Genomic DNA, 27310 nt, shown 5'->3' on the forward strand with positions numbered 1-27310 from the left:
TTACCAGTAATTTTATTAATCTCCTTAATTATTATAACTAACACAATAACAAACTGTCATAATCTGCTAGTTACAGTTTTTAGCAAAGGGAAGACAGGCAGACAACATAGAACAAGATTTCGTCCTGTCAATCATCCACCCAGCACATGACAGTGAAGTAGCAACCATTCATCAAATCCCCACTTAACCCAAACTTTTGGTCACTCAAATAAAAAAGAAGCACCAACAGAATTAAAAGTCACAGTGAGCATCTCTAGCTCTCAGACAAGCATCGTTCTGGCCAGGTACACCTTCCAGAGCCCAGGGGCCCAGATCCGTCAAGACTTGCTCAGATTTCTGAGTTTTCTGGAGGAGATCCTAAATATTTATTGTTTTATGGTTTCAAGTAATTATTCAGTCAGAAAAAGGGCCAACGTTTATTTGATCATAACATTTCCCCACAAAAGCATTCCATTTTTAGTTAAAAATGAAGCACGGCCACATCAGGAAAAGCTTTCCGTGTCATTCTAAAACCCTAAGGGACTCTAAAAACCACTAACACCAAGAACACAGTTTCTACATGAAACCTCATGGGGAGGGAGCCCCTGGTTGGGAAGGTGAGCCAGGAGAAGGGGGGAGGGAACTGATGGGGTGCCCAGGGGCCCCGGGGTGCCGGGGGCAGGAGGGCCTGCTCCCTGCCCAAAGGTGGCAGTCGGTCGGAGAACATACAGGACGCAACGTCAGGCATGTCCCGGAGGCCTCTGCCACCCAGCATCGTTAGAGATAGTTAAGTGAACACGGACTCTCTCCACTTAACACCTTGCTCGGTTCCCACCCCTGCAAATGCGGGAGCAATAGAGGTAGTGCTGTCCCAGGTGAGGAGGGGTCCGTACCATGTGTTCATTGGATTTTCACAGAGCGGGCAAGAGACTCAGTAGGTAGCCTTCCAGTGGGGAGATTTCTTTCACATATCTGGCAATAAGTAGTACATTTTATTACTGTCATTCATCTCCGTGGAGGTTTTGAGTGCATCTAAAATAAGAAATTCTGCTTCAAATTATAGTTTTGCAATATTGAGAGGTATTTAAAAAGAAAAAGTGCCTTTAAAAAATGTTAATTCTACCTAGAAGGAGGAAGAAAAATCATCCCAAGCCAGAGACTCCTAATGGCTCATGGCGAGTGACCCGAGATGGGAAGGCTGCCCCGCAGCACCTTCGTGCTCCCAGCTGAGGGCCTCCAGGAAGTAAGTCCCTTTCGTGGGGGACACAGCAGCTTGCTCCTTAGGAATGCCCCCAGTACCCTGTCCTGCCAGTGAAGCCACCTGGTGGTCCAGGCTGGAGCAGGTGCCAGAGGCCTTTTGCATCGGCCTCCGCTGGGCCTCTCCTCTCTACGCCCAGCTTCTCTGCCTGCCCAACACCCAACAGTGAGAGGCTGTGGTGGCAGAGGCCTAGGGGGATCCGACCTAGGGGGATGAGAGGGACATGAAGACAGAACACACCTCCATAGGGGGAGGGGACAACATCACCTTTGACCTTAAACCCATTGCTGTAGGGAGTTGTGCAAGGGGTAGAGAATGTTTTGGTCCAAAAAGGCAGACAAATGAGAGGAGGGTCAAGCTGCAATTAGAGTTCCAGATCCGTGACCCGGTATGCAGCGTCATACTTCCAGCTGCCATTTCAGTTTGATTAGACTGTTATTAGGTAGCTTACACATTGGCTACTGTTATTAGCTAGTTTACTCATTTACACAATCCTAGAGCAAATCTTGAAAAAGGTGAAGTAGCAGAAACATTACACAGACACACATTCATTTATATCATCCTGAGAGAAACATGATCGAAAAGCTTCAAGTTGAAGGTAACCCCATTGACAACGAACTTAAAACAAAAATGGAATCATAATTTTTCTGAATTTGGGATAGTCTTCAAATTTCTCATGGTACCACCTGAAATAAGACAAAAAAATACATTAAAAATTAATTTTCTCACTGAAACGTTTAACAGTTGCTAACAAAACGGACAATATTTCTCATCATAAAGGGATACCGAGATTTTTAAAAGTAGTAATAAAAATTCTGGCATCTCAGACACATAGCTTGACTTTGTCTGTATCATGAATGAACATATCAGACGGTACAGCACGATTCACGAAGATGTGACTCATATAATTCACCTTTATATTGGCAGGGAAAACTACAGGCATGTGATAAACACGCAGATCAGGATACCGGGGCGCCATCTTTGCAGATCTTGGGAAGCAGGCTGACTGGGGGAGGGGAGAGGAACCGAGTAGCTGTAACCTGAGTATCTCTTAGTTACCCCAAGAGTTTTCTCCAGTTCCCAGAAGAGAACTACTGCTCCAGACCCAGGGTCTGTGGCAGGGGCACGCAGCTAAATGCCAGGTGACTCTCAAACAAACCTAGGAACACGTGACACGGGTCGTCCATAATTCGGCCCTGCACTCAAACAGGTATTTTCAGTTTTGATATAAATTAAATCAACAAAGGCACACTCATTCGTTGTGGGGTAATAGCCCGTTGGGAAGGGTGGCAGCTAAGTGGGTGGAGTAAAAGATTAAAAATAATTTGACAAAATGGAGAAATAGGCAGAAAAAGCCTTTCCATAAGTACAAAAGAGTGCTAAACAGACTAAAAACAACGATGAAAAATAATTAGCTATTGTAGAGAACAAACGTATGGACACCAAGGGGGGGGGAATGGCGGGGGCGTGGGGGTGGGATGAATTGGGAGGTTGGGATCCACATATACACACTAATATGTATAAAATGGATAACTAATAAGAACCTGCTGTATAAATAAATAAATTAAATTAAATTAAAAAAAAATTAGCTAATTTGTTAAGACGGCAGAAACGTATGAAAACAACAACCTGAAAGTGAGTCAACAAAATCCTGTCGATTTTAGATCAACTAAACACTGTCATCCACAACTACAGAATTACAACATAGCAGATGCCATGGTGCTCTCATGCGCTGTTCTGTATTCCCCAAAAGACACAGGATGAGAAACACCCACAGAAGCTGGTCACTGGGCCTCAGATCAAGCAGCACCTCCCCTGACATGAGGCCACAGTAACAACGGACTTTTCCAGATCAGTGATGTGTGTGGAGACAAGCAGGGCTACGGGCAGCAGAGGTGCCAAGAATGTGTACAGTCCACATATTTACTCATGTCAGCCTGTGCTATGGTCTGAATGTGACCCTCGCAAAAGTCATGTGAAGGACCTAACGCCCGAGGCAATGATAGTATTAGGAGGTGAGGCCTCTGGGAGGCGAAGAGGTCATGAAGGTGGAGCCTCAAGGATGGAATTAGTGCCTTGATTAAAGAGGCCCCCCGGCTCTTTCTGTCCTTGAGGTTACAGCGAGAAAGCAACCCAGAAGAGGGCCTTTCCCAGAACTGCCAGTACTGGCACCCATATCTCCAATTTCCAACCTCCAGAACTCTGAGAAATAATCGTTTGTTGTTTTGTTTTTTCCTTTTTTCCGGCACGCGGGCCTCTCACTGTTGTGGCCTCTCCCGTTGTGGAGCACAGGCTCCAGACGCGCAGGCTCAGCGGCCATGGCTCACGGGCCCAGCCGCTCCGCAGCATGTGGGATCTTCCCGGACCGGGGCACGAACCCGCGTCCCCTGCATCGGCAGGCGGACTCTCAAGCACTGCGCCACCAGGGAAGCCCTCATTTGTTGTTTATAAGGCCCTGGGTTTGGCATGTTTGTGACAGCAGCCTGAACAGACTAAGACAGCCCGCTCAGGATCCAGGACACAGACCCGACAGCCAGTTTCGAAGAGCCTCCCATGGGGCAGCAGTGTGGACAGCACGTTAGGAGAGCAGGAGGCAAGCCCCTGTCCTGAAACTGCCCAGGGACCCGGAACACCGGCCTCAGATGGGCAAGAGTGAAGGCCGCGGCCCAAAGACAGCAAGAACAGGACAGGCGCTCCCGCCCACGCCCTCGGGACGGCTCCAGGCCCTGTGCAGCCACCCAGGAAACTTCTCATTTGTTTGAACACTGAGACCACAAACCCACCTCAAGAAAACATACTTTAAAGGACTTCCCCGGTGGTCCAGTGGTTAGGACTCTGTGCTTCCACTGCAGGGGGCATGGGTTTGATCCCTGGTCAGGGAACTAATAAGATCCCACATGCCACGCAGCCAAAAAGAAAAAAGTACTTTAAGTATGTGTGTATGTATAGATACTTTTAAAAGGACAAGCGGCATATTTCTATCACTTTTCTCATTCATTTTGCTACCCTTAGAACCAAGGTTTATGTGACACTGACCAGGGCTGGATACCAATTTTTTGTCTTGATTTTATTACTGTGGAGACTGAACTAACATCTCATTGCCTTTCTGTTGAATGCAAAATAATCCCTAACCGTTTGTGTGTTTCGGGCTCAGAAACAGCTTTGTGTTTGTGAACACGGGGACGGGCCACTGACAGCTGAGTAAACACTTTCCGAGCATTCACAGATCACGGTTATGCACCCACGTCTCATGAAACAGGCTGTGACATGATGGCAGCATGTCATATTCACGTGGGTCTTTTTAAAAAAAATCATTGTGTCATCAACCAGTGTCTTGAGGACTCATTGAGTTCATTTTTAAAAATGACATTAAAGTTAACAAATAGATAAGCATGCAACAGAGTCTGCCCTCAAAGACTGTGCTTGAGGCCGGCCCCACCTCCAGTGCCCGGGTGTGAATGAGCACACGTCTGAGTTCATTCTCACACACCTGTGAAATCAGGTGCAGCCACACCCTGGCCCCATCCAACAAGCATGGCTGCTGGAGGCTGGCAGGGAAGAAAACGGTGAGAGAACGTGCCCCCCTTAACCATTCCTTGAAATGTGGCCCTCGAACCTGAATATCTGTTAGCTACTCGGAACAGGTGACCCTAAGTTTCTGATCTACAGATCTAATTATCAATATAACAATCATTTATGGATTTAAACACTTCACATCTAGCTGTTACAGAAAGAAGTTCATTGTAATAAAGTACGGCTTTAGGAACATTGTCAGTAAGTCAAATATAGTGCAAGGACTAGTCCCAGGGATTGTTTCCTTTGGAAGCAATTTATCTGATGGTTTCATTAGTTGGGTTGACTGGATTTAAAAAAAAAACAACAAAGATAGGCTTAATTTTGTCCTCAGCTTGTAAATCTAACATTTCTGAACATACTTCCCCTAAACCGAATTAATTGTTCAGCAATTAAAATTGCTTTCACACTGACATCAATTTAAACAGCAAATGAACGAAAAAGAGCCCTTTCAACCCGTGAATCTGCAAAGAACACCTTTGGGTTTTCTTTACAGAGACTTTCATTTGGAAAATAGGATTATTTTCTATTTCTATCTGTGTCACACTGCAGCACCGAGAGGGATTTTCCTGTGCCCTGTTTTCATTTGAGAAAACATCTTTACAACTGACCTAGTGTGCTCTTGTTCAATCTTCCTCTGTTCCACTTTCTTAAAATGTCAGGATTATCTCTTTTGCTTTTATTATTAGAAACCAATCAATATTCACTTTTTAATATCTAATATAACAAATGGACAGGAATAGCATCTCCCCCATGGCCATGAGAAGGTGGTCTTAGGCCCCTGCACTGGGCTGTGTGGGGTAGGTGCTGGTGCTGAGGTGGGGGAGGAGGGGGAGGGGAAGAGGGAGGGGAAGAAGGGGGAGGGAGAGAGGGAAGGGGGAGGGAAGGAGAGAGGAAGGGGAGAAGAAAGGGGGAGGGGAGGGAAGGGGGAGGGAAGGAAAGGGGAAGGGGAGAAGAAAGGGGGAGGGGGAGGGAAGGGGGAGGGGAGGAAAGGGGAAAGGGAGAAGGGGAAGGGGAGGGAAGGAGAGGGGGAGGGGAGAAGGGAGGGGGAGGGAAGGGGAGGGAAGAAAAGGGGAAGGGGAGAAGAAAGGGGGAGGGGGAGGGAAGGAGAGGGGAGGGGAGAAGGGAGGGGGAGGGGAGGGAAGGGGAGGGAAGGAAAGGGGAAGGGGAGAAGAAAGGGGGAGGGGGAGGGAAGGAGAGGGGAGGGGAGAAGGGAGGGGGAGGGGAGGGAAGTGGGAGGGAAGGAAAGGGGAAGGGGAGAAGAAGGGGGAGGGGGAGGGAAGGAGAGGGGAGGGGAGAAGGGAGGGGGAGGGAGATGGGGACACAAAGGGGAGGGGGAGGGGAAGGAAGAGGAGAAGGAGAGGAAGGTGGAGGAGGGGGAGGGGAAGGGATGCGGGGTGGGGGTGGGGAAGATAGTTTGCAGTTGTTGTCACTGCTGTTACATGAACCTAGTTTTGCTTTATTCATTTTCTAGGACGTTGTTAGATACTTTTATTCTAAAGTGATAATAACATATTATTTCAGCCAGGCCTGCTGAGAGTATGAATCTTTCTGGTTCTGAGAAAAGTGTTTCATAGGCATGAGATCTGGGGAAATCATCTAGCAGAGGAGAAAACTGAGGACCTCAGGCTCAATGCCTTTGCTCAATGCCAGTCCCCATGGACTGTAAATCCTGGAAGGGCTGGTGTGGTTTCTCAGGGCTGCTATAACGAAGAGCCACAAACCCGGGGCTTGAAACAACGGCATTTATGCCGGGCGGCCAGAAGCCTGCAGTCCGGGTGTGGTAGGGCCACTGCTCTCTCCCAGGCTCCAAGGGAGGGTCTTTCTGAAACAGGAGCGAAAGAGGCAGGGCACAACCTTTGAAAGAATGACACAGCCCGAGGACGTGACATAAACGGATTAGAACCAAATGGGTCCAAGATGGCGGACAAGTCGACTTTTTCCACTAGACCTTGAGCCTCGGTATCAGCAAGCTCACGTTAGCACGCTAAATGACACACCCGCAGGCGCCATGACAGTTCCAGGACAGGCCATAACGATCAAAAAGTGGGCAGTGGCCCAATTCCTGGAAATCCCCGCCCCTTCCTGAAACAACTGGAACACTCCTCCCCCTCATTAGCCTATGAAATTACCCGCTCCCATACCCTGGTGCCTCTCTCACCTTCTGAGATGGCCCACACTCTGTCTGTGGAGTGTGTTTCTCTCTACATAAATCCACTTCTTACCCATCACTTTGTCTCTCACTGAATTCTTTCTGCGATGAGACATCAAGAATCTGAGCTTCATTTAAGTCCTGAAACCCGGTGTGTGATCTCAGTTGGAAGACTGGGTTTTGGCCCGGTTCGAGTCCCGGCCGGCGTGGGTTTAAGTCCCAGTCTGAGGTGTACGGTTTCACTTCCAGCCTTTCCCAGCTTCCGGCAGCCTCTGGGGTTCCTCGGTTTGTGGCTGCATCACTGCCACACTCTTGGCCCTCAGCTTCCCTCTGTGTCTGTCTGCACGCAGCCGTCGCTTCTTTTGCGTGCATGTCTGTGTCCAAGCGTCTCCTCTTCGTAAGGACACCAGTCCTACTGGACTAGGGCCTGACTCCAGGGTGACCTCATCTGAACTAAGCCCGTCTACACGGACTCTGTTCCTGGGGTTAGGACTCAATCCAACCCTAGACGGCGAATCATTCCTGAACGTTTGTGCGTCTGAGCCACTTCTTACGCTGTAACCCCTTTCCTGAGCCCTCGCTGGTATGGGCTTCCTTCCCACCCCTGTCTTCACAGCAGCTCCGGGATACACACGGGACCTGGCTTTGTGGCCCTGCTCCCCTCACTGGCAGGAGCGAAGCTCAACAACTCACCAGCGCAGGGGGTACTTCAAAGAACAGAGGTGCTGCTCTCAGGATCTCAATAACTCTCACGCTTTTGCTGTAATGTCTTCAACTATTAGCTAAACAGATATTTTTAGCTCTTCCTTACTACCTCCGATAATAATCCTCTGTGTCTTCAAATACATGGTGAGCCTGGGAAATAAACCCAGGACTTCTGACTCTAAGAAGTCTGTGTTTCCCACTGCACCGAGATATCATCTATTCTTCTGCTGGCCTTCCAGCTCTGTCCTGTTCCCCAAAGAGATGGCAAAGTCCGTGAAGCAGGACAATGATATACATTTTTGGATGCCTCTGTGTCAGCAGCCCTGGAGGTCAGGATGGAATGTTTCCAAGTGCATGAAGCCAGGGAAGCAGAGCAGCGTCCCCTCGAGCTCAGAGGACACGAGCTGTCCATGTGGGCACTGGGGAACGAGCCGCGCCAAACTTCCAGCATTGCTGCGGCATCAGGGGACTGTCCCGGTGCTCAGATGGTCTGCGAGCTCTCCAGTCTCAGCGAGACTGACTTCCACCCTGTCTGAGCCTGAGCCTCAGTTTCCCCACCTGTTAGATGGGGAAGATGCCCTCCAAGCTCACTTCAGCTTTAACATACTTTGTTTTCTATACTGTTGGTCAAATGGATCACAGACCCTTTTGGGGATCTGATAAAGGCCTCACACTCTGGAAAACAATGTGACCTCGAGGTGTGGTATCCCAGGAGTCCATCAGGGACCCTGCACAGTGGGATGCCCTTGTGGGAAGGGGCTCTGCCAGGGCCAGACACTGATGCTTCCAACTGCAGCCGCCCGAGGGCCTGCTGCCCGGTCAGTGTCCCCTGTTATCATTGGCGAGTCCACGTCAGACCCTGAATCCCCCTGCCTGACATTCAACTTGACCACCGAGTCCAGCAGCAGACATTCAAAGAGGCTCAGAGCAGGGTGGAGCAAATGATGTGGCTGACGCGTACCTGACGATTACAGCTGGGCTATACTTCAGACATTTGCGTGGTTCCATGCTCATTTAGCTAAAGCCTGGTTTAAACTGGGATTTGGCAAATTGATACGAACATTTCAAAAATCTAACCTGCAAATTGCTCTACCAAGGTCGGAGGACAAATTAGAAATGCTAAAAGCATTTTCAAACGTACTGGTGATGCTGCTGAGCCCTGGTGAGCAGGACACAGAAGGTGAACACAGCAAAAGCCCAGCCTTGGATGGACCAGCTGGCGAGGGCGAAGCCACACCACTCGACGACCTCTCCGAAGTAGTTGGCCGCAGTGATGTATTCAAACAAGCCCCCTAGAAGAAAACAGAGACCCAGCAGTGCGTTTACTATGAAACAGTGCCTAATGAAATCCTGACTTAAGAGATACCAGTGGATACGTCCTCGGAGAACACACAAATCAACTCTGGGGAAATACAACCTTTACAGAATTTTCATCAATGAGACACATCTAACATGACCGGTTTTACTATTTCATATCACAACTTCTGGTAGGAAGTACATGCCTGTATCCATACCTATCTGTTTGTCTGACTATAAAATGCTACGGTTTTAACACACTTCAATATATCACCTCCCTGGTTAATGACTCAAGCTGACAAAACTTAAACAAGGATGGGGAACACAGACTAACAGTAATGAACCAACTTGATAAAATGGACCTAAGGGACCCCTACACAAAGAGCTGGAGAAAATACAGATTTTCAAGGACAGACTCATTCACTCACTCCTCACATCTTCACAGATGCATCAAGTCTACATGACAGGCCAGACCTTTCTCGAAGCACGTGGGGTGCTGTGTGGACCAGACCCCTCCCCCAACATCTGGGCCATTACACCCCAGGGAGGGGGGGGCACCCAAGGGGCAGAGCAGGGCGCGGGGGCCTGGAAGTCATCGGGCCGGAGAGCAGAGCTGCACACTCCAAGGGGAACCCCAGGGCCACAGTTTAAGTCATTTGAGCTGTACAGGGTTTTTTGGTCATTTGTTCTGCTGTTGTTCCTGTATGGTTTCCAGGAAGATAGGCTGAAGGATTCCAAACTAAGTGCTGCTGTGTGCTTCTCACGTTCACTCTAGTTGTAGTCTTACCTACTGATATTTAAAGAAAATTTTCAGAAGCTCTGTTGGTTTCCAGCTTGTATCTATGTTGTCCTTTTAAGAGTATATTGCTCCTTTGCTCATAATTTCAATCCCTTTTTTATTTTTTATATGTTTAAGTATTCACTTTACAACTTGTCTCTATGAACTCTAAGATCTGAGCTCGCTCACGTTCATGAAGCTCTTGTTCACGGTGCCCTTTTCCTCATGGGCTCTGCAACTTTTGACTGCGGCCCTTATTCTGTGGCGTGTGGTCTGCTGGGCTCTCGGAGGCCTGAGTTGAAGGCAGGTTCCCTGGGGATCTGGGCTTGCGTTGGCCACAGGCATGAGCGCACCGCCCCCAGGAATACATGGATCCTAATTCACAGCTGGACGTTTTTCAGACCAGACGAGTGGCACGAATTTGGGCCACAAAACCAGCATGAGGGTCAGCCAGTGGTTAAAACAGGATGCACTCTGGACTCTAGCACTCACTTAGATTTTGCCCTCTGATGATTACTTGCTTTCTTGATACCACACTGACGCATTTAAATTTTTCACCCAACGTTTTAAATTGTTTTCGGAGGGAGGGTCAATCGAGCTATCGATTCTATTCTGTGGCTAGAAATGAGGTATCCGACACCCCTTGTAGACCACAAATTCCTACTAATCTCTCTTTCCAAACACAGATATAACTAGAGCTTCCTTTTTGCTTAATAAGCGTCCAGTTAGTCAGAATTGCTTCTTCATCATTTTAACAAAACAGTCATCAGTCACTGTTACGAACAATAATGGTGACTCACACTGAAAACCTGCAGCTAAAACATACTGCACTTTAGTTACGAGATCTGGCAAAACTAAAACAGCAAAGCATCATTCAGTAAGATTTTAGAATAAATTCCCCATCTTCGGTACATACCCCTTGGTATTTTATATCCAGTCTCCCCTGGTTTCCTGAGGTTCCTCAGGACATGGTCTGAATGGATGTTTATCAGCAGACCTAACAACCACAAGACAAAACCTAAAGAAAATGAGATATAAAGAAAATAAAATATTCAAGAGTATTACGGTTAATAAACTACACAGTTTACAAACCCAAGCCTGAATGAAGGGTATTATTGGTATAACACATTAGCCATGACGGATAGCAAAAATCATTGTATATAATAAATACTGTGCTTTATTTAGGAAGATGACTTAGAAGCACTGCTCTAGGCCTGCTAGATAGGGCTTTGCTTTTCTAATAATACTATTAAATTATCTAAACTATTTAAGATAGCTTGACCGGATGGCCACAATCTATGTTTGTAGGATGACTGGTATGATCAGAAATTTGACTTATGACTAAGGCACAAGGCTCTTTTCTAGGAAGAGGTATTACCATTGTCAGTGGGTCAGCCCACAACGTTTATTTGTCCTCTCAAACACTGTCTGAAGCACGATGCCCCCTCTGGCCCCTCTGTTTCGCAGAAGAGGAGACGGGAAATCCCAGCGCGTGCCTTACCATGACTGGTTGCATTCAGGCCCCTTGAGGGGCGGTGCGGAGGAGCTAACCTCTGGTCCTCTTCTCTTCTTTCTCCATAACCTCATTTGAACAATTTAACGCACATCCACGGCCTCCCCCACCCGACTTCCTGCTTATTCATCAGTCGGTGTTCCTGGGTCTGTTCGTCCACCTCATCTCCCCCAACTAAATCTTCAACTGCCAGCCGCCCAGCTCTGCGTAGATATTCCACAGCATCTGAACATTTTCTCTCCAGTTCTCCAAAGCCTTCAGAGGTTTCTCATCACTTAAAGGAGACTTATCAGTATCATACCAATTAATTCCAACAAGAAAAGGCAAGATGTCAAAATAGTGCTTGATAAAAGGAATAACTTGATTTCATAAAAAGAGTTAATTTGATTATTCTGAGATACTTAAAACAATGTGAAAGGTAGATGGTGCTTAATGGTGGCATTCAATTCAATTTCAAGGGAACGTACACTTGGAGTAACATTATTAGTTACCCCCGTGGCATTAAATAGTTTTCCACAGTTAGAACAGGGACATGTGAATCATGTTCAGGTCTACAGTAAGACCTGCAAGATTTCTTCCTATTGATTTCACTAGACAGCTTCCTTTCTAAACAGTTTGTACCAAATTGTCTCATACGTTTTGTAAGTCACTTATTGGATCCATCAATTTAGGGCTGACTCGCTACCTTGTTTGAATTTCAGCATGTCCCTTCTAGGTGATTTGGCCCCCAATGTGATGCTCCAGAAAGCATCACGTTCTCAAAATTCCATGCTTCCTTTATTTGTCTTCTAAGAGACAAGCTCCCTCTATTGCCTAGATTCGTAGGAAAACTAATATTTGTGCTTATCTGAACTAAACATTTAATTCCATGGTTAGGGATCTTAAAATCTCTGTATAAATTCTTTTAGCTTAACCACACTTACTTCTCTGGGAAACTTTTTGTTAGGATTCTATTACTATTGATACTTGCTTAACCTTTTCATAATAACTATTGTAAGTATAATTAATTATGTGATTTCCAAAATTATTCATGTAATTACAAAATCTATAAACTTTATGAAATGAATATGAAAAAAGTAACCCAGTTTGTTTCTCAGTTGGCATATTTCCTCATTTTCAATTACTTCTGTTCAATCATAGAGAAGTCAAGAAGTCTGTATACAATTTATTGATGTCTTAAATTTTAGACCAATTTCAAAGGCACCTGCAGGTAACATGGTCTATCTATAGAGCTCCTTTAAATGACACTGAAATTCACAGACCAAAGAATTCTTTTGTTTTGTTGTTCATCAAAAGTTCAAACAATTCATCATAAACACGATTCCCATGAGAATCTCAAATAAACATTTAAAACCTTTATCTTTTAGTTTAAAAAACAATCCCCTTTCTCTGTCCCTCATTGCCTTTTGTGGGCCAGTGTGATGAGCTGGTTTAAACCACCACTCTGCTGTTACTCGATTTAGATCTGGGGCCAGCTGCTTAACCATATGACCTTTCTTTCTCCTGTGAAAAGGACCTAACTTTTGCCCTTTTCTGAACCTCGGACAGGCAGAAGCATGGGTACAGCTCCTGGCAGATGGCCAAGCCTGTTCTGTCTCCTTCTGAGAGTTGGGGCAGAAGAAAATCAGACAGTCAGGGAGCAGATAAATCAAGATGATATTTGGTGGCAGGGTGCAAACGGAACAATTTAGTCTGGTGTTTCATGGAGGCACAGACTTGTGGAGCTAGAAAAGGCTCTTGAAAATTTTCGCATTCGTCCCCCCTCTGACAGATGAGGAAGCAGATCCCTTGTTGTCACAGTTCTCAGGTTCGATGAGGACTCTGCCCTGGGAGCAAAATTTTAATTCACAGAAAAAAATATGACCGAGAAATGTGAAACTGCTTCGTCAACAACAAAGTACTACTCAAATGTTCGTTTTCTCTATTATGACAAATTCATACACATGGAGAAAAAGCCAGATGAAACATAAGATCACTTTATGTACTTTAGGGTGAAGGGCTCTGGGGCAGTTTGAGAATTTGATGGACCAACTGCAGATTCTTAGCATGCTACCTTGGGGGTAAGCTATACCTGAATGTGCTAGAATGTCTAAATGTTAGGAGGGTAAACATATAGAAGAAACTTCCTTACAAACAAGAGCTCCCAAATTACGTAGTTTTAACATCCTTGCAAATATTTTTGATGGCTAATGTTCTATCATCATTTTTGTTCAGAACTTGTAAGGTTATACTTAGAACTTGAAAATGTACATTACATTCATTGATAAAAATTTAAAAAAAATTCAAAAACCTCACAAACCTCAAAGTTTAAAGTCAGTATAACCATAAAAGTCTAATTACCTTGTTGGAAGATGACCCAGTCTGACTTTCTCTCGCTTTCCGGAAGAAAGCGTAGCAGGTTTAACCCTGTCTTAGATTACACAGTCAACTAGCGCCCAAATGAACTCACTCTCCGTCCACTGCTCACTCTGCTGGAACCGGTTGCTATTTTTAGGCTCACCTTAAGAACAGGTATTTGTGCTTTCAGTGCTTGAGTGGGCAAGGGTGATGGGCACCTGCGTCATCTCCTGCTACTGATGCGGTGCTGGGACAGCCTGACCGTCCCTCCCGCCAGTGCTTGGGCCCCTGCTAGGTCATGGACCTACGCAGACTCTCTGTTCTCTCAAGAAGTGTGCACTTTCTCACTGGACACTACTGGAAGGTGAGCACCGAAGTTATGATTAGGAGGATGGAGGGCATCACTAAGGACACTCACCTGTTAGAAATCGGGGGTCAGTGAGCCAGTTGTCAGCATACACCGCATACTGGCTCAAGTATCTGCTCTGCAAGTAGCCATTATAGGTGCAGAACATGAATGCCAGGATAAAGGTGTACAATGGCATGGGCTTTCCTCCTCGGATCAGAAATGGGAAAATCAAGGCCCTTCGGAAAAAAGAAACATACATATATATATATATATATATATTTTTTTTTTTTTTTTAAGAAAAGCAACAACGATAAAGAATCTAATTTCTGCAATTCTACTTTAAGTGTCTTGGGTTTTTAATCCTGCTTTTTGTACAAAAGTCATTCTTAGTAATACTTGCCCAGAGTACCACATCTGTTAAAAGCAGCATTTCTAGTTAAAGAATTAACCGTGTTTCAATAATGGACACCACTGTGCACAAACTCAGGATTCCAACTGTACAGAATGCGAAACAGACACACTGAATGAGAGAGACTGAAGGCTTCAAGAGACTCTCAAAATTCCCACCATCCTAAAACCAGTAACTCGTTCTAGTCTGAGCACTACGCGTTGGGGACCACCATCACGTTGTCCATCACCATCACAGTGGCTCTCATTCCCTGAGTGTCCATCACAGCAAGGCCTCCCAGCTACCTGCACAGGAGATAGCGTTACGCACATTTGACAGAGGACAAGATTAAGACTCAGAGTGGTTAAGTAATCTGCTCAAGGCCACAGGGCTAGAGAGTGGCTGAGTTTCCATGTAAACCTGGGCAATTTGACATCACGTTCTTTGGTTATATCATGCTGGTGTAGGGGCACATTACTAAAAATTTAAAGAGGGAAAATACAAGGACAAGAAACGTGAAATGTATGAAGAAAACAGGATGCAAAATTTTATTCTGTGTTTGAATTTTCTCTTTAGAATCAGTGTGTAATACATTTAAAAAAGGGGCATCACTATGTAACCTACAGCACTTAAGAGGATAATAAGAAACTATTTTCAACAGCTTTATGTCAATACATTTGACGTGGATGAAATAGACAAAATTCTTAAAAGGCAAAGGTGACCAAAACTGACTCAAGAAGAAAGTGACAACTTGAAACCCTCTGTCGGTGAAAGGAATTGTTGTACACCAGTTCTGTATCCAGATTGTGGCCATGACGACACAACTTAATCCAATCACCAAAACTGATCAAACTATAGACTTAAAATGAGTGAATTTTATTTATGTAAATTATAGCTTAAAACAAGGAAAAATGTAAACACTTATTGTTTCCATTTTGGCCATCTACTCTAGAGTAAAAACGTAATTGATTCGTAATAGTAATAGCATGAGAATAGTACTATAATGTTGGCTATACATCCTCAAGGGATTCTCTCCCCAACAGTCTCACTCAGCATCTTGGGAGAACTTTCACACGAATCACAAGCAGCCTTCAAGGTTCTCATCTTGTTCACGACACGTCCCCCAAAGAAGACCTTATTCAAATTCGGGGCAAAGCATCCCTTTGGTTATGACATCATCAGTGAAGTAGAGATTTACCTGGAAACTATAGTGTTGACCAGCCCCTCAAAAAGAACAGGGAATCTCAACCATTTCTCTCTGCCTCGGGAAAACACGGTTCCTATCTGGCAGACAGTTGGTACAGTGGGCTGGCACTGGGGATGCAGGTTAACTGCGAACACTCACACTGCAAGATCAGGACTTGGTCTTGATTGGGGGTAAGTGTGCGTGTCTTGGACGGGCATAGGCTCCCTTAAAAACAGGCAGGGATTCTGACATGTTGTGATTGGGCACTGTTGTCAAGGTGCCTTTCTGCCTCTCCCTGTTTCTCAGCCCGGGTAGGGGCCCTTGTGTGAGACCCAGAGAAAACGGTAGATGGCAGGATACAAAATGGTTCTCACCCTGTCCCTGAGTGCCCAGACTTCAGAAGTACCAGGAGTGAGCAGCCTCATTTCCACAGTCAGCGTAGGGGATTCTCTAGTCGTGGGAAAGTAGAAAGGGGACAGTATGGTGAGAAAGTTAGGAAAAATCTCCTCGGGGAGTTATGGTCTCAAGGAAATTTCCAGGAGGCAAATTGCAGGACTGAACTGAGAAAGTGTTAGAATTCCAAGTTTGGAGAAACACGGAAAAAAAAGAAGAGAGAGCAGGATATAAGACTTGTGGTAGACGCAGGGGTTGGACTTGGTTTAGAAAGATGCCTGTTAAAATGTAGAATGCTCCGTTCCTGAAAGACTGGGACTGTTGACCTGAATGGAACATGCCGAGTTCAACACAGGCTAATAGAAACGCAGGGTCAGAGAGTGGAGGGAAAAACAGTAAGCTTGGAATAGGAAAAACAGGTACTAAAAAATGGTGGGAGGCAAACTTCTAGGCTAGATGTCACAAATTTCTAGATTATAGATGTATAAAGTGTTGTAGAAGCAACTCTGAGGAAACATTCTGCAAAGGTGGTAGACGTTTCTGTACAGCAAACTTTTGATGGATTTCTCCCAATCCGGTTTCAAGTTCAGGGCTGAATTCTGAACTGGCAAACATTGGCTGGCACACTGTAAAGGTGAAACCCAAACCTCTCTTTTGTTTTGCCTTCACAAATGTTCCTCATCTGTCACTAATGTTCTATGCCTGTGATATCAAAACGTGAGTCTGGATCAGGTGTCAGCAAACACAGCCCCTGGGACAAATCCTGTCCACCACCACTGTTTTTTACAGTCTGTGAGCTACGAATGCTTTTTACATTTTTAAATATTGGGGATAGGGGAATCAAAAGAATGTTTCATGACGCGTGAAAATTATATGAAATTCAAATCTCAGTGTCCATAAATGGAGCAGTACTGGAACGTGAGCATGGTCCTCTGTTTACACGTTGTCTGCGCAGAGTTCAGTAGCTGTGGCAGAAACTGTACATGACCATCTTATCGCTTTGCACTGCTGCTTGGTGTGCTCGCTGCCCATCACCGTGATGCAGTGACCTGAGTACCAAGTACAGCACTGGGCTGTGTATGACCAGTGCATACCCATCCTGTCAGAACAAGAAAAGTTGATGGCCTCTTCGTGCTTTGAAGGTACAGTGGAGTGTGGGCTATTTTGTTACTGCATCAGAGGGCAAAGCATTCTTTGGGATGCAATGCCACTATAGCTGTGCCAGGAGAATATAACAGAGGTCCCCACTACCAGGCTGAGCCGTCATCACAATGTCCCCAACTCCCAGGAAAGCAACGATCAAAAAAATCAGAGAGTTTAAAACCGCACCCCATGACAGAATTTCTTTACAAAAGAAATGAAAATGAGGCTACGGACCCCCAGGAAGCTACCAAGCAGTTCATTTTGTTAGCCAAACAAGGAAAACCATATGCCAATGGTGAGGCAATTAATTGCAGCAGCCAAAGAACCATGTCCAGGGAATATAAACTTGTACATTATTATTAGCCTTTTGGGGAGAACAGCACTTGAGGAGTTAGGATACCAGGAGTGACGTCTATAGTTAAAAAGCGAGGCAAGGGGCTTCCCTGGTGGCACAGTGGTTGAGAGTCCGCCTGCCGATGCAGGGGACACAGGTTCGTGCCCCGGTCTGGGAAGATCCCACATGCCGCGGAGCGGCTGGGCCCGTGAGCCATGGCCGCTGAGCCTGCGCGTCCGGAGCCTGTGCTCCGCAACGGGAGAGGCTGCAACAATGAGAGGCCCGCGTACCGAAAAAAAAAAAAGCGAGGCAGAAGATGCAGCATGTGAGCATCCTTGGCTCTTGGTGTGTCCACGGAACTGGATGCTATCGCTCAGCTGTTCATTCTAGGGTTCAGTGCCGAGGCTGGAGCAACTGGAGGCTCAGGCTCTCTAAACAGTCTGCGTGGAACAGCTAAAGGTGAGGATACTTCCAAAGAGGTTGAGGAAACACTAGTTCAGTACAGCCTAAAGGGGAATCAGCTAGGATGTTATTACTCATGGTGGTAAAAATGTGTGGGACAGACACACAGATAAATTACAAATTTACAAAGCTTGTGAAAATGTAAGGTGTTTAAAGCTATCTCCTATACCATCAGGCACTTGGCAAAACAAACAAAATCTATTGTGTGTGACTGAATCAACAGTGTCAACAGTGCATGTGACATTCCCTCCATGGACCTGACCACTATTTAGAGCTCAAGACAAATTTTCTCATTGAGAAAAATTGCTCTCAGCCACTACTATTGAGTTTTTTTTTAAAGTAATTAATTTATTTTTGGCTGCGTTGGGTCTTTGTTGCTGCGCGTGGGCTTCTCCTTGCGGTGGCTTCTCTTATTGTGGAGCACGGGCTCTAGGCGTGTGGGCTTCAGTAGTTGTGGCTCGCGGGCTCTACAGTGCAGGCTCAGTAGTTGTGGTGCAGGGGCTTAGCTGCTCCGTGGCACATAGGATCCTCCCGGACCAGGGCTCGAACCCGTGTCCCCTGCATTGGCAGGCAGATTCTTAACCACTGTGCCACTGGGGGAGCCCACTATTACTGAGTTTTAAAGCGTTTGGAAATTAGCTTTTGCTGCAGGTTCAATTCACCTTCTTAGTGAATCCACCTAAAACTGTAGGACAAAAATCACTCAGGTGCAAAATTTACACTGTGTTAGTTATTTCAATGACAACTGACACTGTTTGAATCACAAGTCATGTCAGACTGCTCTATATATTAATACTTTCCGTGCTGTTAAAATTAAAAGCAGCAGCAAGATCTACTTTCTCACATCAATGTGCAGTGGACAATTTCCAAGCCCAGACTAGTTCTAGCAGTGCTTCTCGAACTTTGGTTTCCATACTTCAAAATCCACTTAGCTGTGTAATCGAGGAGCTGCCACCTGATATTCAATCGCAAGATATTAATCTACAATGTCATGACCCACTAAAAGGCAGATATCAAGAGAGAAGAATGCAATAGAATTTCATGGGACTTCCTTGGTGACTCAGTGGTTAAGAATCCGCCTGCCAATGCAGGGGACACGGGTTCGAGCCCTGGTCCGGGAAGATCCCACATGCCGTGGAGCAACTAAGCCCGTGCGCCACAACTACTGAGCCTGCGCTCTAGAGCCTGCGAGCCACGACTACTGAGCCTGCGCTCTAGAGTCTGCGTGCCACAACTACTGAAGCCCACATGCCTAGAGCCTGTGCTCCACAACAAGAGAAGCCACCGCAATGAGAAGCCCGTGCACCGCAACGAAGAGTAGCCCCCACTCGCCGCAACTAGAGAAAGCCCGCGCGCAGCAACGAAGACCCAACGCAGCCATAAATAAATAAATACATTTATAGAATAAAGTTTAAAAAAATTTCACAAAAGGCTTTCAAGCCAGGGTTGTGTTAAATTGCAATCATAAACGTGTGGACTGATACGAATATTTGGCAGGACATACATGTGCGAAAGGACATTTTCAAAGATAAAATGTCATCGCGGTAAGAGGTAGACACAAGAGATTTTCATAAGAAGGTGCCCTAACCCTGATGTCCAATTAAGTTGCATGTTATTCCTCAACATTACACCTGTATTACCAAAATTGCACTAAGGTATCATATTTCAAATTCTGTCAATACAACTTTTGTGAAATCTTTTCTCTTTTGTTATAAATTCCTACACCATGTACCTTATTTTGTTCTTTGGCCCAGAAAGCTTAACATATGCACTATCTGGCCCTTTCCCCAAAAGTTCACAGCTCTTGGTCTAGATTAAAACAGGAGATCTAACCTAGAACCATCACTTTGATTTTCTTAGAAAACACTCCTGCCTGTGGCCCCAGCATTTGGGCTTCGGGCAGCCGCTGCATCCCGGGGCTCACTGTGGCTTAGTGGCTGGCAGGGACTGCGCACCTGTGTCCTGTTACCTGACCAGGCAGGAGAGGTGCGCTGACTTTTGCTCCTATGCATGCCCTGGGGGGAACTTGGGGAAGACAGTCATAAAGAACCTGGGGAGAGGATTTACCTCTCTTTGGTCTCACGTGAATGTCAGTAAAGGGGCAAGGACTGGAAACAGGGCCTTATAATGGTTGACACAGGCCTCTTCCGTTGCTCTCTGCTCTCTGCCCTTGGAGGGGACAGCAGTGACCCTGATGTCCACAGGCCTGGCCATAAAAACCATCGAAGTCAGAACAAGCTATGCTGAGCAACGCCACCTATGCCTGCAGACCTCTAGAACTGCCTCTGAGGACATGCCGGCCAGGGTCTTCAGGGGCCAGATGTCCAAATGCAACATGCCTTCCAGAGGGGAGTGCTCTGCCCCCTCTTGGCATCTTTTCGATTATTTTTCTCTTTTTGGGTTATTTCCTTTAGCTTTACATCTTTTCCTCGGAAATCCAGGCAGCTGTTGTCAGCAGTGTTTTCCTTTGACTTGGGCCATTTAGGAACCAGAATGGGACCAAGGAGTGGTGGCTTCTGGGCTTGGCTTTCATCTGAGCCTTCATCCAGACTTTGGAGGGGCAAGAGCAGCTCAGGGATTGCCGTGGACCCAGCCGCCTATCAGGGCGAAGGATCCAGGCTCAGACAGTAAGGAAGGCAGGCACACCTGCTGGATGGACACAGCACCAGTCATGCGCCAGGGTCTGGGACCCAGGCCACCTTGGTTACAACAGACACTCGTCTTCAAAAGCTCTTCTCAGACACTGCCTCACCCTCACACTCACCTATGGGAAATGAATACCACCCCTCTTTAAAATAACGGCATTAAGTCAGAGGTTGAAAATTCCTTAAAATAGAAATAATCTTTTGAGAAACTATGCAGCACTTGGGCTTAAAAGTATTTTATTTAGGGCTTCCCTGGTGGCGCAGTGGTTGAGAGTCCGCCTGCCGATGCAGGGGATACGGGTTCGTGCCCCGGTCCGGGAAGATCCCATATGCCGCTGAGCCATGGCCGCTGAGCCTGCGCGTCCCGAGCCTGCGCGTCCCGAGCCTGCGCTCCGCAACGGGAGAGGCCACAACAGTGAGAGGCCTGCGTATCGTAAATAAATAAATAAATAAAGCCACAAATTCCACTTATTAAAAAAAAAAAGTATTTTATTTAGGTACTGGGTTATAAAGCCATTTCCTTTTCTGAATACACAGTAGCCAGGTCCCAAGGAGCTAGGAAGGAATTCTGTTTCCTACATCATCAGAAGCAGATATGGGATTGAATTTGACACTTTGTTCTTCATTGTGTTACAGTTTCCTTATTTTATTTTCTTTCTGTTCCATGTAAAGAAAGAATATGTACTTTCCATCAAATTGTTTTTTTTTTTTTTTTTTTTTTCGGTACGCGGGGCCTCTCACTGCCGTGGCCTCTCCTGTTGCGGAGCACAGGCTCCGGACGCGCAGGCTCAGCGGCCATGGCTCACGGGCCCAGCTGCTCTGCGGCACGTGGGATCTTCCCGGACCGGGGCACAAACCCGCGTCCCCTACATCGGCAGGCGGACTCTCAACCACTGCGCCAACAGGGAAGCCCAATCATCAAATTGTTTTTAATTACCCAGGGAAACTTACAAAAGTTTGTGTTTGTAGGACCATCAGGAACGCAGGGAATGTTTGACGACTGGATGAACCAAAAGCCCTGAGATGCCGGAAACTCCGCGGGGCTTTGATGCTCAGGGCAGTCTGCCACCTGTTTACTTTTTGGGTGAGTTTCCATGCTTAGAAAGCATAAAGGTGCTTTTCGTAGTTCCTGATAAAAATGTTCCCAATAATTCCTAATCCTATACAACATACTTTTTTTTTTAAAAAATACTTTCAGAACTGTTACTATTTACCCTATTTAATAGATCAGGACCCAGAGGCTCAGAGGAATACGGTGCCCTGGGTGATGGAGAGAGACAGTAGGCTAGGAAGAGGCAGGCTCCGAGGCAATGACCCAGGTGTGCCATCCAACACATCGCAAGGTGGTGGCGAGAAGCAGGACCAAGCAGGGCTGGCTCTGTCTGTTCACTCTGTGGCACATTGGTCTTTAAAAGTCATCCTTAGTAAGTATTTCTACTAGGCCAGTATAATACTTATGTTAAGTGACAAAAGTGGGATATAAGGTTTTATGCATGTTTATACGTGTTATCTTTACTGCTTAGAAAAAAAAGTGATCAAAAACTTATTAAAGACAGTGAAGGAGATGGGAAAGAGATATGCCAAAATATCGTCAGTGTTATCTCTGGGTGATGGAACTATAGGTGGTTTTTATCTTCTTCCTTCAATTCCTCCACATTTTCTAAGTTTTGTACAGGAGCATGTACCTCAGTTGTAGGTTCTTTTGCATGCAATATGCACACATGTATTTTAAGTCCTGGAACCTAATACATTCAGAACAGACCTGATGAGTGAGAGGGAGAAATTTGATTTCTTGGGCTGAAGACTTGCAATTGCTTATTGGAAAAGGCTCAGAGAGAATCAGGCAAAATTAATAAAGCAAACCAAAAATTTTTCCTTAAATTTTTTCCTGAATTTTAAGGAAACAAGAAAGTATCCTATTAGCACCCACGAAGGAAAATGGATTACAGAAAAGAACAAAGTCCCCAGAGCTAGCCCGCATTTCTACTCTCACTGCAAAGTAGCGCCCAGAGACCCAAGCTTCTCATCCTCCCAAGCAGCTCTCACGTGGTTTCTTGAACCACTCAAGCCAGTAGGGTTAATGCCTACACAAAACCCAAGTTAACTGGCAAATAACCACTGCGCCCATCTGCTGGAAAGACTCAAGTGAAAGCATTCCTTTCAAAGGTCAACATGCCGGCAACCATGTGGAATGACAATTCTCTAATGGTTGAAAGTTAAGATTTCAATTTTTGGGCTCCCAGACACAAGCTCCATGACTGCTTAATTTGCATAGTGAAGTATAAGAATTCTCTCTTCAAATGTTTTCCCAATAAACTGCAATAACAACACTGCAGTTTTCTTGCAACGAGAAATAACGCAATCACTCAGCAAATGATTTGACTCTGGAAATGGAAGCAGTTGGACATCATCTCCTAGGACAGCCTATAATGTCGCCCACCCAAGTTTGGGAACACTAAGTAACCAATTTGGTGATCTGGCGGTAATTTAGGTAATGGTAGATTTAACCATTTTTAAATGTTTAAAACTGAGAGTGGTTGTTGATTTTAATATTTGACTGTATTACTTTTTTCTCAACAATTTGACATCGTTGAAATCTACAGCACTTCCTACATTTGGATCAGTTCCCTTTGCTTTTCTTTCCCTGGAGTGATTAAACTGCAGTAAAGCTACATACTTAAATAAGCACTTTGCTCTTTCAAGGCAAGGTCACAGACACAATTAATACTTTACTTTCTGTCATTCTATACTTTGACATAAAAGTTTTCCTCTTCTCAAGTTATTTGAATCCACAAGGCAAGGGCCAAGGATTTGGTGTGCCCTTCACCCTCTCCAGTCCTCTGCTGTGTTTTAATGTTATACATGCTTTATGACACAGTTAAAAGAGAGGCTGGGCCAGGCTCTGCCCAGACCATTAACAGGCCCCAGCTGGAGGAACGATGAACCTGAAGTAGGTGAGGGGCTTTGAGGCATTGCAGTCAAGGATGACAACAGAATCAAGATCCCACAAGGTCACAGATCTGGTTGAGCACAGACCTTGGGGTGGGTGTTTGAAAGTCTGCACACTTGGGAGGTGGGTGTTTGGCACCCTTCCTCTGTGGCCTCAGGGTGACTGGGGCCCCAGCGGTAAATAAACAGCTCAGCGCTCAAGTGGGATTTTGGTTTATAACTACTGTTAGACAGAGGAGCTGTTAAGAAATAATCAGTGACTGACTCACTCACTCACTGCTGAAGGGAAAGGGAAAATCTGTGACACAGGTACCCTGGGTTCGGGTCATATCGAATCCCTGCTTGGCTGGACAGAAAGCAGCAGAACACGAGGTGAGACGGGGTTGAGGCAGCCACACCTGGGCTTCTGACAAATGCAGAGCAGCTCTGAGTTGACTTGAGAACAGGCAACTGCCCATTTCCGGCATACACTTGCCTCAGGTGAGCAGGCGAGAGGTCGGATACGCTCCACACACACGAAACCAAGGGCGGTGTAAGAAGATGCGGTGGTGCCCTTGGGAACTCAGAAGCCCGTGACCAACAGGAGGTGACCTCAGTGCAGACAGGATGCAAAGGCCACAGGCCGCTGGCGGGACAACCATGTGGTTTGCCATAGATTAAAAAATCCTTCCTACGGGGACTTCCCTGGTGGTCCAGTGGTTAAGACTCCACGCTTCCACTGCAGGGGGCGTGGGTTCGATCCCTGGTCAGGGAACTAAGATCCCACATGTCACACAGTGCGGCCAAAAAGTCAAAATAAAAAAAAGTTACTACAAACATCCTTCACCGTCCTTGGGGGAGCTGGTCAGGGCCCTGGTGTGTTCTGTCCCACAGTTGTCCCCTCTTGCCCTCCTAGGCAGGCCTTCCCTCCCATCCCTGGCTCTTGTGCCCCAAAGATCCTGTTGATTCTCCAGAGTCTGTCCTGTATTCATTGACTCAAGAGAACATCTCAACTCTGTACGCCCAACGGTGAGTAGAATGCCAAATACATCAAACAATCCGTAGTCAGTGTGTGCCGAATGAAGAGCTAGAAACACACAGGCAAACACTCCTTCTCACAGACCGTGGGAAGCCTCCTTCTGGCTTCAGTCCTCAAGAGGCTCAAGCTCCCCTAGGCGGGGCCCCGCCTCCCTCCCGGGTCAGCCCACGTCTTAGCACAAGGGCCTCGGCACACGTCTGCCAAGTTCTGGAAGTTGCTGCCCACTCGGTCTCATGTCTCCCAAGCACGTCCCATGGTTTGTGTTTCTCCCGCCACTAGCCTGACTCGGGCTTGGATTCACCCGTCTGCCTTCTCACTGTCTTGTCTGGCCTACAGAGCCCTGACAAATGAGGGGCTGAAGAAACAGCTTCTGGGTCAAGGAGTTCAGTGGTTTGGAACAAGCGCTCAATGTGGTTTGCACTTCCGTTCTCGTCCAAGAGCTCACCGACTTAGGTCAAATGACCGTTTAATAAATTAGTTGCTTGGGTAGAATGGAAGATGTTTATCTTTTCTATTTGGAAAAACTTAAATGCCCCCAAACCACATGGGCTATGTGTATAGTAACATGCACGACTTGGGGAAAAAAAAATAGCCCAGCAGTTTAAAAAACTACACGTGACCCGTCCAATCCTTTGGAACAGAGTTTTTGAAACCACTGGTCTAGAAACCGAGGAGGGGAGCAGGGTGTTAGTCCCGGCAATCGCTCATCCAACAAGCTTGGATAAAACACCTGAACTCTGGGGCTCTGTGGCCTCATCTGTATGAAAGGATCTATTCCAGTTCTATCTGTAGAAGCGACTTCGGCCCTCCGGGAGGCCGCATCCAGGCTCCCACTAGAGTGAGCCCCAATGCAATTACACATGACACCTTACATCAAAAAGCTTCAACTCCAGGCTTTCAGACAAAGCTCTGTAAAGTGCTCCCTTCACATCTTTCCAATGCCTTCAATGTCTTCAGATTTTTTTCTTGGCACTGGAAGCTGGCTGCAGCGTGCACAAATGTCACGCAGAGTGTGTATGCGGATACGCCCATTTGCATGGTGATATCAAGTGGTGTTATTTGTCACCATTGAGCATTCAGATTTCCCAGAACCTCACAAGCATTTTATGGAATGCCTTTAGTATCTAATATGCATGCCAGTCCCACTGGTGGGTAGCTGGTACCATGGCTATGCCAATTTCATTGATGGGGCAATCTGCTGCAGAGCAGCTTAATAACTTACCTCACCAGTCACCAGTGATGCGGTTGAGATAACACCTAGCAGTCTGACTCGAGAGCTTGCTTTTAGTTGTGACAGAAACAGACAGACACAGGTTCTGGCATATTTATGGAGAAATGTATGTAGTCATGAGAATTCTATTGATATGCAAATTGCAGTAATGCTCAATCACATTACAGAACCTCCATAAGTCTGGTAACAACTTTGCTTACTGGAATTCTCTAGGAGTGTCAGAAACAGGGCACCCAGAAAGCCTTGTGGAACGCGGACTCTGCCCACTTCCCGTGCCTGCTTAAAAGCATGTGGGGACACAGCTGTGCCAGGGGCTCAAGAGAGGCTTAGAGACACCCACACTTCTTTCCCGTCCCACTTTATGAAGCGGGCGTAGTGGGGTGGGACCCACGATCACAGAGGTCAAGTAACCTGCCCACGTTCACAGAGCAGGTGAGCCCAGGTCTCTCACATGCAGGGAACGTCCTTTTTAACTTGGCAGCCTTTTGAAGTCTGAATACACATTTTCAAATTCTGATTTTAAACTTTTGTCCAGCCATTTGGTTTAGCGGTGTAAAAGCCAAAACCTAAGAGCTGGAGAAAGTCCCAACTTATTACTAGACCTGAACAGTTCAGACACAGCCATTGAGCATTCTTCACAAAAACGAAACACTTGGAAGTCAGTGTAAAGACCTCATGTGTGTTTAAGGTTATTTCTTGGAAAGCCACTTCCACAGTCGCGGGGGCCCTTGCATAATGTGGAGGTGAAAGTCTCTGAGCGTGATCCATTCAAGCCCATACAGTCCGTGCATCGTAAAGGGCAAGTCACAAGGAGTTTGAGGAAACCAGGCTCCCAAGTTGCAGGTGCCCATTTGGCTGGAGGAAAAGAGCTCCTCCACCCACAGCAAAGAGCCCAAAGTGGAACTAGAAAAGTAGAAAGAGGATGCTGGGAGAAGAAGCAGAGGCGCAAGGAGAGGGCGCCAGGCCCTGCTGCACAGGTGGAGGGAGCCAGCCTGGGGTGGCAGGGAGGGGACAGGGCACCAGGGGTGGCAGGGAGAGGGCAGCGCACCAGGGGTGGCAGGGAGAGGGCAGGGCACCAGAGGTGGCAGGGAGAAGGGAGCGCACCAGGGGTGGCAGGGAGAGGCACGGGGCCGCCCGCCCTCACCTTTGCGCGTAGTGGACGAGGAACATGGTCAGGAGGATGCAGTTGGGCCAGCGGTTGAGACGCTCGGCGGGCGCGCAGGCGCACGCGAGGAGCGGCACCGCCAGCGAGGGCAGCTCCTGCACCGCCCAAGCGGCCCGCGCCGGCAGCCGAAATGCGGAGCGCGGCGACGCGTAGCGCCCGTAGGGCGAGCCCACCAGCTTCAGCAGCACGTAGCACAGGAAGCCCAGGGCGCACTCCAGGTAGGCGAGTGCGTCCAGCAGGAACCGCTCGGCCAGCTCCATTGTGGGGGACAGCAGGCGTGCTCCATGGCCCGGCAGCCGCGACGCGCCACATATAGGGCGGCGGCGGGGGCGGCGGGAGGCGCGGTTACCTGAGGTCGGGGCCCGCTGTCAAAATCCGGGGCCGCGATCCACGCCGCCCTGGCGGCCAGGAAGCAGTGGGTACGCTGACTCCGCCTGTTTCACCAGTACAAGGGGC

General features: G+C 46.9%; 1 protein-coding gene across 1 annotated transcript; it reads right to left on the minus strand.

Moving 5' to 3' along the window:
- Nucleotides 1–27256, minus strand: SRD5A1 (steroid 5 alpha-reductase 1). Its single transcript, XM_060009683.1, has 5 exons — nucleotides 26834–27256; nucleotides 14010–14176; nucleotides 10658–10759; nucleotides 8809–8959; nucleotides 1–1923 (listed from the first exon to the last, which is right to left on the minus strand). The coding sequence occupies exons 1-5, from the start codon at nucleotides 27112–27114 to the stop codon at nucleotides 1857–1859; spliced, it is 768 nt and encodes a 255-aa protein (XP_059865666.1). The 5' UTR covers nucleotides 27115–27256; the 3' UTR covers nucleotides 1–1856.
- Between the last annotated feature and the right edge of the window lie 54 nt (nucleotides 27257–27310).

The sequence above is a fragment of the Delphinus delphis genome, chromosome 3 (assembly GCF_949987515.2).
Source record: "Delphinus delphis chromosome 3, mDelDel1.2, whole genome shotgun sequence".
Taxonomy (NCBI): Eukaryota; Metazoa; Chordata; class Mammalia; order Artiodactyla; family Delphinidae; genus Delphinus; species Delphinus delphis.

What these genes read in the sequence shown, in the direction of transcription:
- SRD5A1 (XM_060009683.1), bottom strand. Translation starts at nt 27,114, where the DNA reads ATGGAGCTGGCCGAGCGGTTCCTGCTGGACGCACTCGCCTACCTGGAG. An exon ending in CTCGTCCACTACGCGCAAAG is followed by an intron (nt 14,177 to 26,833) that starts GTGAGGGCGGGC and finishes TTTTTTCCGAAG; the next exon opens with GGCCTTGATTTTCCCATTTC. An exon ending in TGGATATAAAATACCAAGGG is followed by an intron (nt 8,960 to 10,657) that starts GTATGTACCGAA and finishes GTTTTCTTCTAG; the next exon opens with GGGGCTTGTTTGAATACATC.